This window comes from Doryrhamphus excisus, linkage group LG10, assembly GCF_037039965.1.
Source record: "Doryrhamphus excisus strain RoL-2023G ecotype Guam linkage group LG10, RoL_Dexc_Guam_v1.1, whole genome shotgun sequence".
Lineage (NCBI taxonomy): Eukaryota > Metazoa > Chordata > Actinopteri > Syngnathiformes > Syngnathidae > Doryrhamphus > Doryrhamphus excisus.
Window position 1 is genome coordinate 6049632 of NC_136366.1, and position 13288 is coordinate 6062919.

The 13288-nt window shown below is 40.9% G+C and overlaps 1 protein-coding gene across 2 annotated transcripts; it reads left to right on the top strand.

The window, feature by feature from the left end:
* Positions 1-1463: 1463 nt before the first annotated feature.
* On the top strand, positions 1464-12942 carry prlra (prolactin receptor a). 2 transcript variants are annotated; one of them, XM_058054697.2, is made up of 9 exons: positions 1464-1618; positions 6165-6240; positions 7354-7486; positions 7618-7787; positions 9198-9364; positions 9490-9631; positions 10103-10199; positions 10713-10785; positions 11142-12942. In XM_058054697.2, the coding sequence occupies exons 2-9, from the start codon at positions 6180-6182 to the stop codon at positions 12024-12026; spliced, it is 1728 nt and encodes a 575-aa protein (XP_057910680.2). In that variant the 5' UTR covers positions 1464-1618; positions 6165-6179; the 3' UTR covers positions 12027-12942. The 2 variants fall into 2 exon arrangements, with proteins under 2 accessions (XP_057910680.2, XP_057910689.2); XM_058054706.2 differs by having other exon boundaries at positions 10716-10785.
* The last annotated feature ends 346 nt before the right edge of the window (positions 12943-13288 follow it).

The window sequence follows — 13288 nt, forward strand, 5'->3', positions numbered from 1 at the left end:
ATGAGGAATGAGACGTATGACACAAAAAGTTGCAAAATTGTTGTGTTGCAATGGCTTGTCACTGCTGAAAGCTTTGTACCAAGGACGCTTGAGTTTTACAGTTAAGTAACATTCATGTACTTTTTTTTGCTTCTGTACCCCATCTCGTATCCAAGGGTGATTATTTACTCACCTGCAGAGAGCACAGGGTTTCTATCAAAAGAGTAGGTAATTATACAAATAATACTAATAATATATTTGGCTATTTCTCACACAAATGAATAAGGACATGTAACATAAAATATAAATCAAATATGGTGTATCATGGTTGTAGCGATATCATCATCTCCAACTTTCTTTCCACCTGTCCTTTTTTCAGATTGTTGTTAGTTTTTTCTGGTTAGTGTTGACATTTTCTTTTGCCTATTTTCCCATTAAAGTCCACTAAACATCAGTTTTACAGATGCTTGCCTATTTTATAAAATATACAACTTAATGTGTTAATTTAACAAAAAAATAAAACAAAAAAACAGACTCTCTTAAAGGAAAACCTGGGGCTCTTCAAGAAAATCAAATCACAGAGCTGTGAGTCTGTTGTTTTTGTTTCTCTAGCAAATAAGCTAACCTAGCATGATGTTGCTATGGAAATGTGAGAAATGTGTCATGTTAGCACTGTAGCTCACATAGCTATGTCCACTTGTCCCACTCCTTGATGTTATATTTTGTATGTGATATACTGTAGTTACGGCATTCATGTAAAAAATTGAGGTTCTTGACAGGGTGGACGAACCTAGCATATTAGCACTAAAGCTACAGACACACAAAATGGAGTCAGGGTGACCAAAATCCTAAACAAGTCAAAATGCACATTAGCACTAAAGCTACAGACACACAAAATGGCGTCAGGGTGACCAAAATCCTAAACAAGTCTAAGTGCATATTAGTGCTAAAGCTACAGACACACAAAACAGCGTCAGGGTGACCAAAATCATAAACAAGTCTAAATGCATATTAGTACTAAAGCTACATACATACAAAATGGCGTCAGGGTGACCAAAATCCTAAACAAGTCTAAATGCATATTAGCACTAAAGCTACATACATACAAAATGGCGTCAGTGTGACCAAAATCCTAAACAAGTCAAAATGCATATTAGCACTAAAGCTACATACACACAAAATGGCGTCAGGGTGACCAAAATCCAATACAAGTTTGCGGGATCTTTTGCCCACTAGATGACAATATCCCTTTGAAAAGACTAAACAGTACATAGCTGTTAGATGTCTTGATTTATTTGAGTACCTTATTACTCATGACTAGACGGCATTAATGGAAAAGATATAAGACTTTGTGTGTCCAAAACACCGAACATCGTTGTTGTTCTGTTTTTAGCCATTCCACTTGAACTCAAAGGGGCGTGGTTATGACATAATGTGGCCCCGCCCCCTTCCCTCCCGTCCCTTGACAGACTGGTGATGTTAGCAAAGCTTACCCACTCAGGTTCAATTGCTGGGCCCTGCAGGTAATGCGTGTTTCTCGCTTGCGGTTCAAATCAGTTGGAGGAGCCCGCTCTCTTGGGAGCCACCACGGGAGGCACCACGGCGGAGACGACGGACGTACTAACATTCCAAGTGGCCGGTGAGTTGTATTGATTGGTTTCATTTTGCGTATTAAAATCATAATAATATAAGTACGCAATACAATTCCAAGTATACAAATACTTGGAATATTACAAACAACTCTCATTATGATGAAGTTCAGCAGCTACAACAACAACAACAGCAACGAAACATGATGTCAATACCACCCTTAATAGGGATTGTACAGTTCTTTTATTTAAATAAACTGGTGTCTTTTTGACTGACAGCTGACTAGTTGTGAGGGTTATTTCCTCATGCGTGGGAGAAGTTGGGATGCTGCTCATGGTAGAGCCCATAATGGGATTTCCGTGGGCCTGATCTGCATGTCCGCTGGCGTTTAGTCTGGTTCAGTGGAAGGTGAGGGAGAGAGAAGAGAGAGAAGAGTTGGCTGTTAGAGCAGCAAGCTGATCAACTCGATACTGGATCACAATGTTAGATTCCATGGTCAAACCAAGCTGTCACCCACGCTGACCCCTGATTAACTGTACAGTCTGTTATAGTAGGATGTCATTCAATTCACACTATATGTGAAAAGAAACTCAATTAACTACTTGCCCCTTTGATATGTCTCCTACCAGGAAAGTCAGGTAAAAATAAGCTAAATGCTAACTACTTTTTTCTTCTTCTTTATTTCGAACATGAAAAAATCCAAAACACCACAAACCAACCAAAATCAATACAAATAAAAATTAGGTAGTTAGGTAGTAAGGATAATTCTTAGTGCCGCCTACAGAGAGCATACTAACTCCTTATTTCTAAAATCACAAATACTTCAACTTGCTGATATAGTTAATCTTCAAACAGGCTAAAAATAACCAATTAGCTAAAAATGTCATCCAATACTTCTCTACAAGAGAGGAGAAATATGATCTCAGGGAAGAACTACATTTGAAACACTTATATGCTAGGACTACGTTAAAAAGCCATAGCATTTCAGTATGCGGAATCAAACTATCGAATGGATTGAATAAGACCCTCAAACAATGCACAACGATGAGCCAATTCAAGAAACAATACAAGCAGTTGATGTTTGCTAGATACAAGGATGAAGAGTCTTGAACCAGTCATGATGTGCATGTACTTCAGTACGTGAAAAAAGACAAACAAACAAACAACAAAAAAACCTTAAACTATATTAGGAAAGCAGGAAGTGAACAAATGTAACAGTTACTGATTGTAAAAGTACCAGATGGAAGGGTAGGATTTAATAAGCTTTGCTTCTTCCTACTCCTTTTGGACATGTGGAACTGTGAACTGATTATGTGATGCATTCAATTGTAATCTGATGCATGTTCAAATGAAATAAAACCATTACCAAATTAGCTGGGGTGTACTCAACAGCGCCTCTGCTGGTTGCAGGGGAGTAGTGCACTCTATTCCATAGTGTTAGGGTCACACACAAACAAAAAGGCCAAAAAAAAAAGTCTGATGTCGGTAAAAAAGCATTTGTTTCCCATTGATGCCATTTTTTTTCCAAATATTTCATCATTCTTGTTAAATAATTTCCATATATATTTTTTGCAATGTTAGCACTTTATTCCAATAATATTTTGACTTTTTACTTTGGTGATGTTATGAAGCGTTGTTGTTTTTATTGCAGCTATTGGGCTGATAGCAACTCCTCAACCTCGTGTAAGCTGCTGCTAAACAAGATTCATGCAGGCATTTCATCTGTTCCATTCATACAAAACCCCGCCAATAAAACCAGTCCAGCTATAAAACCCAGCAAGCACTACTGTAATGTGAAGTTAAGCTAAGTTAAGTTAAGTCTGTGTGGATGCAACCCAAACCCATCATAACGCACGTTTGATAGAGGAAGTTGGCTGCAGCACCGTGATACACAAAGATGTTTGAAAAGGGAATTCAGTTATTCATGCACTTAATGCTGCTTATTCATCTCTTGACCACATGCCTTTTTTTTTAGCCTTGTCCTGTTGTATTTAATGTAACAGCAAATGGAAAAATGATTAGCGCTTCATGCTACCTACTATGCTTTCTAACCTTGACTGCCCCCACCCTACCTTAACCCCTATACGAAATGTTGATGCCGGTGTTGAGGCCTGTTTATTTACAGTAAGCTTAATTAACATGCACAAAAAAACAGCAGCGACCTACAGAATTTGAAAACAATGCAACATCTCTGGCCATCTCTGTGTGGAGTTTGCATGTTCTCCCCGTGCATGCGTGGCTTTTCTCCGGGCACTTAATTGGCCACTCCAAATTGTCCATAGGTATGAATGTGAGTGTGAATGGTTTGTCTATGTGTGCCCTGTGATTGGCTGGCCACCAGTCAATCACAGCCTCTCCCCCAGAGTGGAGCCAAACCCGAATACAGTCTTCGGAATGACATGAATAATGACTTTTTTACGAATAATTAATTTGAACAAATACTTTTTAAAATGTTTGTATTCCGGAACAATTAAAACATATCAGAAAGCTGTGTTTCTCTGTGAGACCACAGTTCTCCGGGTACTCCGGTTTCCTCCCACATTCCAAAAACATGCTAGGTTAATTGGCCACTCCAAATTGTCCATAGGTATGAATGTGAGTGTGAATGGTTGTTTGTCTATATGTGCCCTGTGATTGGCTGGCCACCAGTCCAGGGTGTACCCCACCTCTCGCCCGAAGACAGCTGGGATAGGCTCCAGCACCCCCGCGACCCTAGTGAGGAAAAAGCGGTAGAAAATGAATGAATGAAGGAATAAAATAATATATAAAATAATTTTATATAATAATAAATAATATTGTTTATTTTTTTATATTGTGTATTTTGTACTGCTTAACTGTTTCTGTACTCTTGCTGCTGTGCAATGCAAATGTCCCCACTGAGGGACGAATAAAGTAATATATCTTATCTTATATAAATATAAATAAATATAAATAAATTATATATATATATAATATATCTTATTTTATCTTATGCTGTCGTTGCAGTGGTGCTATCCCATCTTTGCAGCTTATTCGGTTATGGGGGCCCTCCCGGTTACGTAAAGCAGCTATATGCAGCAGGAGGCTAATCCAGTGGCGTGACCTTAATGCCAATTAACAGATCATGGTGTAGAGAGGAGATGAGGTGGAGCGTAGCGTGACTGGGACTCCAGGTGTATGATGAGTGTCGCACAGCTTGTTAAGTCAAGATTGCTACCTGCTTTACATGAAATGGCGTCAGAATGGAAGCGCTTGTTCCACCATGTTGGCAAATGTGTTCTTCTAGTTAGCGCTGCAGCTTGCCGATCAACTCTCCCGCACCCGTATTTCATCTATCTCACTTGCTGTACTCATCGGGGTCAAAGGTGAAGGGCTAGCTGGTGCTAACAGCAAGCCTCCACAATTGCCCAGTTATGTAATCGGCTACACCGCATGTGCCAGCTGCGGGAGGTAGACAGAAATGGACGGGATTTATTTATTTTCATTTTTAATCCTTATGTAAAAGTGAGGCCGTTGAAGGGGGGATAAATACATGAATACATTGTTTAATCTGATCTGCGCCACGGTGATATGGACAATTGTCATTCTGTCCTTACCGGGGGGGGGCGGGGGGGGTGTCACGGCCTTTATAGTCAGTTGTTGTGATTCAGTCAGTCTGAGAATGTGTGTAACGCGTATGGTGAGGGGATTTACAGCCTTAAACATAATTAATAATATTTTAATATTATGTATATGTATGTATGTGTATATATATATGTATATATGTGTATATATATATATTATAAAACTACCTCTGAGCTATTTTGGGTACACTATGTACACTATATTACTATGGTACACATAATGTCATTGTATGGTCCTATCATCTCGTACTTCGGTACGAGGTACATTATTAAAAACAAAAACAAAAAAAAACCTTAAACTGTATTATGGAAAGCAGGAAGTGAGCAAATGAAACAGTTACTGATTGTAAAAGTAAACTGGATTATGGAAAGCAGGAAGTGAACAAATGAAACAGTTACTGATTGTAAAAGTAAACTGTATTATGGAAAGCAGGAAGTGAACAAATGTAACAGTTACTGATTGTAAAAGTACCAGATGAAGGGGTAGGATTTAATAAGCTTTGCTTCTTCCTACTCCTTTTGGACATGTGGAACTGTGAACTGATTATGTGATGCATTCAATTGTAATCTGATGCATGTTCAAATGAAATAAAACCATTACCATTACTAACGTAATCTGGGCATTGCATGATTGTAAATACATTTCCATCATCACAATTCTCAAAAATTAGATTAGCCGGCTCTAGTATATATGTATATGAATATCAATATTTAATGTTTATTGGTTCCAAAAAGAATATACCGTATGTCATTAATGACGAGTGAATGTCATGTCTACAATAAGGAGCCAATAAGGAAATAGCTTTAGGCTAACACCTGCTCTATGACATGCTCTTCCTGGGCAGCTTCAGCTTTTTCAGAACAAAACACGCCTGCGGCTATTAGTCTTCACCATGCAAACATGTTGTTCAACATCAAACGCTGCGGGTCCCATGACAACCCCGCATGTGGCTCATATTTATTATTATTTATTTATTGTTTCTCTCCATCAAGTGGTGCGGTGCCGTGATGAGGAACGTTCTGAAGTGGACATGCCTGCTGTTGCTTGTCGGCACGCCACATGCTGAAGGTAATTTTTTTTTTTTTAAGGTGACCGGAAGAAAGCATCATACCACTTGTAGCGGTGATATCAGTGTCTCACCATGAGCCAATCAGCTTCCAGTTTTTCGCTTACTCAATCTGACTCGTGTCCTTTTCTACTATTGTTATTTTTATCTTTATGCATTATTTTAGCTGTTTGAATATATATATATATATATATATATAATATCAGCAAGTTTAAGTGTTTCTAAAATCACAAATACTTAAACTTACTGATACAGTTCATCTTCATATCTATCTATCTATCTATCTATCTTATCTATCGCTCTATCGCTCTATCGCTCTATCCCCTAATAAGATAATATACAAGATATGCCTTTATTAGTCATTTGATTAATGATTAAAACATAATTTGGATTTTCACATTTTTATTTCCATTATCGGAAGAAAGCGTCATACCACCTGTAGCGGTGATATCAGTGTCTCACCATGAGCCAATCAGCTTCCTGTTTTTCGCTTACTCAATCTGACTTGTGTCCTTTTCTACTATTGTTATTTTTAGCTTTATGCATTATTTTAGCTGTTTGAATATATATATATATATATAATATCAGCAAGTTTAAGTGTTTCTAAAATCACAAATACTTAAACTTACTGATACAGTTCATCTTCAAATCTATCTTATCTATCTTATCTATCTATCGCTCTATCGCTCTATCGCTCTATCGCTCTATCCCCTAATAAGATAATATACAAGATATGCCTTTATTAGTCATTTAATTAATGATTAGAACATAATTTGGATTTTCACATTTTTATTTCCATTATGTTTTATTTTTTGTGTAATTATTAATTGGATTTTTTTAATGGTGGGATTGTTTTTCAGTGGTGTACATAGAATTACACTGCATCATATTGAAGTATTCCTAATAGAAATGTAAACAATCTTAAGTTAAACTAAGCATGTTTGTAAGACTTGTTGTATTGGATCTTCATAGACTGTACAGGTGTACCTAATGTTGTGTCTGATTGGACCATTTCCATTTTTGTCCACTCATGAACGTGAAGGTCCATAAATGTCCACTTATGCTTCGTATTTTAAATGTATCATGTGGGTCTGGGTTCTTGCTTCCTATCCCAGGTCACAGTCCTCCAGGGAAGCCCACACTGACCAGCTGTCGCTCCCCAGAAAAAGAGACCTTCACTTGCTGGTGGCAGCCGGGCACAGACGGCGGACTTCCCACTACGTATGCTCTGTACTACCGCAAAGAAAAGTTAGTAGCAATCTTAACTTCTATTTCAGCTGACGTGTTGAGCTTTGCCGCTGCTCCACTATAGAATGTGATGTAAATGTAATGTAAGCGTGATCTCTCACGGCGCTGATCTCCACGACCTGTCTTTACAGCTCCGATGCGGTGTACCAATGTCCTGACTATGTCACGGCGGGGGAGAACTCGTGCTTCTTTAACAAGAACGACACGTCCATCTGGGTCAACTACAACATCACGGTCGTGGCCACCAACAGGCTGGGCAGCACCTTCTCCGACCCTGTGGACATCGACGTGGTCTACATTGGTGAGAGATGTGTGCCATTTCCATGGAATAAGACCCCCTTTTCACCAAATCCAGTCCACCATTTCCACCTGTACATACGCCATTAAGACGTGTCACAACAGTCATTCATGCATACCAGAAATAAACACAGTGTAACTTGAAATAATCCACAGTATGCACACTTTTTTGTTTATGTATGAACGCATGCACATCAACATAAATACGATGACTCAAAAATTGAAAAACACTTTATACTTATTTGCAGATTTAATTTCACATCATCAAAAAAAAAGCGGTAGAAAATGAATGAATGAATGATTCATTCTATTCTGCACGGTGGTCGAGTGGTTAGCGCGCAGACCTCACAGCTAGGAGACCTGTGTTCAATCCCACCCTCGGCCATCTGTGTGTGGAGTTTGCATGTTCTCCTCGTGCATGCGTGGGTTTTCTCCGGGTACTCCGGTTTCCTCCCACATTCCAAAAACATGCTAGGTTAATTGGCCACTCCAAATTGTCCATAGGTATGAATGTGAGTGTGAATGGTTGTTTGTCTATATGTGCCCTGTGATTGGCTGGTGACCAGTCCAGGGTGTACCCCGCCTCTCGCCCGAAGACAGCTGGGCTAGGCTCCAGCACCCCCGTGACCCTAGTGAGGAAAAGCGGTAAAAATGAATGAATGAATGATTCTATTCTGCACGGCGGTGAAGTGGTTAGCATGCAGACCTCACAGCTAGGAGACCTGTGTTCAATCCCACCCTCGGCCATCTCTGTGTGGAGTTTGCATGTTCTCCCCGTGCATGCGTGGCTTTTCTCCGGGTACTCCGGTTTCTTCCCACATTCCAAAAACATGCTAGGTTAATTGGGGACTCCAAATTGTCCATAGGTATGAATGTGAGTGTGAATGGTTGTTTGTCTATATGTGCCCTGTGATTGGCTGGCCACTAGTCCAGGGTGTACCCCGCCTCTCGCCGAAGACAGCTGGAATAGGCTCCAGCACCCCCGTGACCCTCGTGAGGATAAGCGGTAGAAATGAATGAATGATTCTATTCTGCACGGCGGTCGAGTGGTGAGCACGCAGCTAGAAGACATGGGTTCAATCCCACCCTCGGCCATCTCTGTGTGGAGTTTGCATGTTCTCCCCGTGCATGTGTGGGTTTTCTCCGGGTACGCCGGTTTCCTCCCACATTCCAAAAACATGCTAGGTTAATTGGTGACTCCAAATTGTCCATAGGTATGAATGTGAGTGTGAATGGTTGTTTGTCTATATGTGCCCTGTGATTGGCTGGCCACCAGTCCAAAGGTGTACCCCCAAAGACAGCTGGGATAGGCTCCAGCACCCCCCGCAACCCTCGTGAGGATAAGCGGTAGAAAATGAATGAATGAATGAATGATTCTATTCTCCCTAAACACAATGTCCACCTTTCTCTTCAGTCCAGCCCAATCCGCCAGAGAACGTGTCGCTGACCATCATGCAGGACAAAGGCTGGCCCTTCCTCCGGGTGGCGTGGCAGCCGCCCCGCAAGGCCGACACACGCTCCGGCTGGATCACGCTTATCTACGAGATTGGCATCAGGATGGAGCATGAAAACGAGTGGGAGGTACCGTATGTGCACGTCATGTTATGGTGTTTCAAAGGAAGGAACGCACTCTAAGGGAACCTTCCAAGGAGAGTGCTTGCACACACACATGTTTTCTTTTAAAGCATGTTTTCTTGTGTATCCAGACACACGTGGCGGGCCAGCAGAAGCTGTTTAACATTTTCAGTCTGCGGTCGGGCGGCGCTTACCTCGTTCAGGTGCGCTGCAAGCCCGATCACGGCTTTTGGAGTGAATGGAGTTCTGCTTCCCGCATCCGTTTTCCCGATTGTAAGCTATCACACACAGACATGGACACACATACACACATTCCCAGAACATTCATGACAACATAATCATAAACTATTTAGCAATTTCATTTTTTTACTGCTTCCATTCTACACTTGCATGACTGCAGGGATTGAAGATCGATGGATCTTTTTGTATTGTGGTGGAAAGAATAATAATGGATAGAATACCATTATACCACCTTGCAAATATAAGAAAGGGGGGGACCAAAGGGGTCTTCTTTCAGCCAATCAAATTTTACAAACTTTATTTTGTTTTTTTTTACAACCTGTTTTTTTCTGTTCTAATAAACCTATTATAAAAAAATACCCGATTGATCATATCTTTGTAAGCAGAGGATGAAATACGTTTAGTATGTTCTTAACTCCACCACAGACAAAGCTTTCATTAATAATGTGTGTGTTGTTTTTTTATATACTACATACTGTATACAGTATATGTTGTCTGTCACAGATTTCCATCGAGAGAAGTCAACGTGGATCGTCATCACGGTGTTTTGTTTCTTCATCTTCCTCATCGTTACATGGTTGTTGCACGTGAACAGTCACAGGTAAGGTGAAAGATTTAAGCAACTGTAGTTTTAAGTCAAGTCAAGTTTATTTGTATAGTCCTTAATCACAAAAGAGCCCCAAAGGGCTTAACAAGCAGGCAACAGTAGATACAGTAGATCAGGGGTCCCAAACATGCGGCCCGTGGGCCAAATGTGGCCCGCAGTTTAATGTTAGTGCGGCCCGCGCAAGTTTGATATGGATGCTGTATGGTATCATGTACCCAGAAAAAATTATTACGTTTGATTAATGTTCATGTTAAAGGTTAAATAACTGTTAATAGTTAACCTCCCTATCCGTGTGGAAGTGGTAAGTTTTTGGCTATTTAAGTTTAAAGGAAATAACTTGAAGGCTACCGTTTAAGTCGCTAGCTCTCTAGTTTGCGAGTTAGCATGTGTCTCAAGACCCTGCAGTTGCGCATTCAGAGTAGGCATTCATTCAAATTTGACCTTTGTTTAGCTGTGATCATTCTTGTTCTCATTCTGATGTCTGATTTGTCTTCATTTTCATGGGAGAAGCGTGAAGCACTGCCTTCTGCCGCCTGTCCCTGGTCCTAAAATAAAAGGATTCGATCAGCAACTTCTTAAGGTAAATGTGGCCCACTCAGAGTCCTTGCATTTCTGCTGTCTTAAAATACAATAGAATACAAAAAAACTTAAACTATATTAGGAAAGCAGGAAGTGAACAAATTGATTGTAAAAGTACCAGATGGAGGGGTAGGATTTAATAAGCTTTGCTTCTTCCTACTCCTTTTGGACATGTGGAACTGTGAACTGATTATGTGATGCATTCAATTGTAATCTGATGCATGTTCAAATGAAATAAAACCATTACCATTATCATTACCAAAATACTTTTTATAGGATAAAGCTCTACGTTGAGTTACATGTACAGGACGTCTTAATTAATTTTAATGAAGTAATGCCATTGTTCTCCCCGCGCAGAACGGCAAGTCCGAAGCTATCTTCAGCGCACTGGTCGTGTCTGATTTCCCTCCGAGGTCATCGTCAAACTATGAGGACCTTCTAGTGGAGTACTTGGAGGTGTATGTGCCAGAGGAGCAGCAGGTGATCCTGGAGGAAAGCAAGGAGCTCCATAGCAGTTGCTTCAAATCAGAGAGCTCCACATCCGACAGTGACTCGGGGCGGGGAAGCTGTGACAGCCACACCCTCCTAATAGATAAAGGGGGTCAGTCTAAAGAAAACGAGGACCGTCCAGTGAGAACCGAGGACCAGGTGGAAGCTGAAGACTGGGAGGAGGAGGGGTCGGATGCTAAAGAAGACATGGGTGGTGTAGATGTTCCCAGTGGAGGGAGGGTGAAGACCTGGCCGTCAGTGTTCACGAGCCCATCGGACCAGCAGATCTCACGAGAGCACTGCCTCTCCGACAGCATGATCATGATCACCGAGGGCGTTCTCGGACCGGATCCTTCAGAGTTCTCATTGAGCGCCACAAAGCCGGCAGTAGCACAGCTGTGCAAGCCGGTCAAGTCCCGCAGCGACATCAACATCTCCACATTTGTCCACAAACCGTGGTCCGTGGACAGTGACGGGGTCCGGCCGGTCACGGAGGACACAACGGCGTTCCTGCAGCCCTTCCTGCTCCAGGAACGGGATTACAGCAAGGTGAAGAGGGTGGGCGCCGACAATACGCTGCTGCTCCAGAGATTGGCGGATGTGGCGGATGTGGACGACTGCGAGGACCAGACAATTTCTACTGGGATTGATCTTAAGACCACCCCCGTCTGTATGGACTCCATTATGCCAGGACAGGAGGCAACAAGCGCTTATGTTGACACTGCTGCCATTTTCCCAATGCCAACTCACTGAGCATCTCCGTATCGGATGTCATGTGACCTCCCTTAGGTTTTTTAACATCCATCTCTGATTTAGAGATGACTGCAGGCTTTGTGTCAAAATGACCATATTCATCCAAGGATAAAAAAATACAAGACGACCCCCTTATAATATTGGGGTGGGTATGGCACGAGTCAGGGGTGTCCAATTAAGGTGCCACCCCAAGTCTTGGTATAGGTCTTACACATTTCATGTCATTCTTAGTCTATTTGTTTTTCAAAGTTGGAGTGTTTCAGGTCAAAAATACGTTTTATGTCACTAAAAGCAGGGGTGTTCAATGGCCTGGGGGCCATTTGCGGCCGGCGGCTTCTTTATTAATTGGTCCGTGGCACATTATAGAGATGAAATGAAAGAAACAAAATAAACCCGGCAAGTATCTGAGAAATGGAGCAAAAAGGCAAATGTAAAGAAAAAAGCTGACATTCTGATACTAATCATTTCATTTTAATACTTCTTTTTGATTTTTCTGTATGCGGGAAATGTATTGGGAAAAGTTGGGACACCTGACTTGCTCTTTTTTGGTCTATTTTTCATTCAGAGACTATTTTTGTACAGAAGCCTACTACCTATTTAAATAATGCATTCTTTCTATAAGGGTATGTGATCATATGTGACTTTATTTGTCTTGTATTTATTACACGCTTCTGTGTATAGCGCCAATGTATTGTAAACTGAAATCGATGGACTTTGATGGGCAGTGGAACAAAATCTCAAGAATAATATACGGTACAATATTTTAAAAAAAATGCATACATTTTGTTTTGAATTAGGCATGGGCGATATGATCTAAAATGCATATTGCAGTATACATTGTAGCCTCTTGCAATAACCGGATTGCAAATAAATAAAGGAACTGAGAAGCCCATAAAAATGTTCTTTTTTTTAATCAAGCTTGTGCACAGGCTCACTCCCCCCCCCCCCCTAAAACCTCCTGCTAACTTGCGGTTGACTTCTCCTCTGATTTTGCATCAGTATTTGCAATTAAAGTGACTGTTGTAATTTGATAGGCTTGATTCAGCTCCATTAACCCATCCCATGTTCAGCTGGCATTGGTCGCTCATGACAAAGGTAACAACTAAATGCACAGACGTACAATCCAAGCTTAAATCATAATATCACACACAAGCATTGCTGTTTGGGAAACGTCGTAATGTGTAAACACAACCTGAAAAAAAGCAATACCAGGTGGAGGCAAAATTTTGTTTTTATGAATAATAACTGCCTTGTAGGGCTGC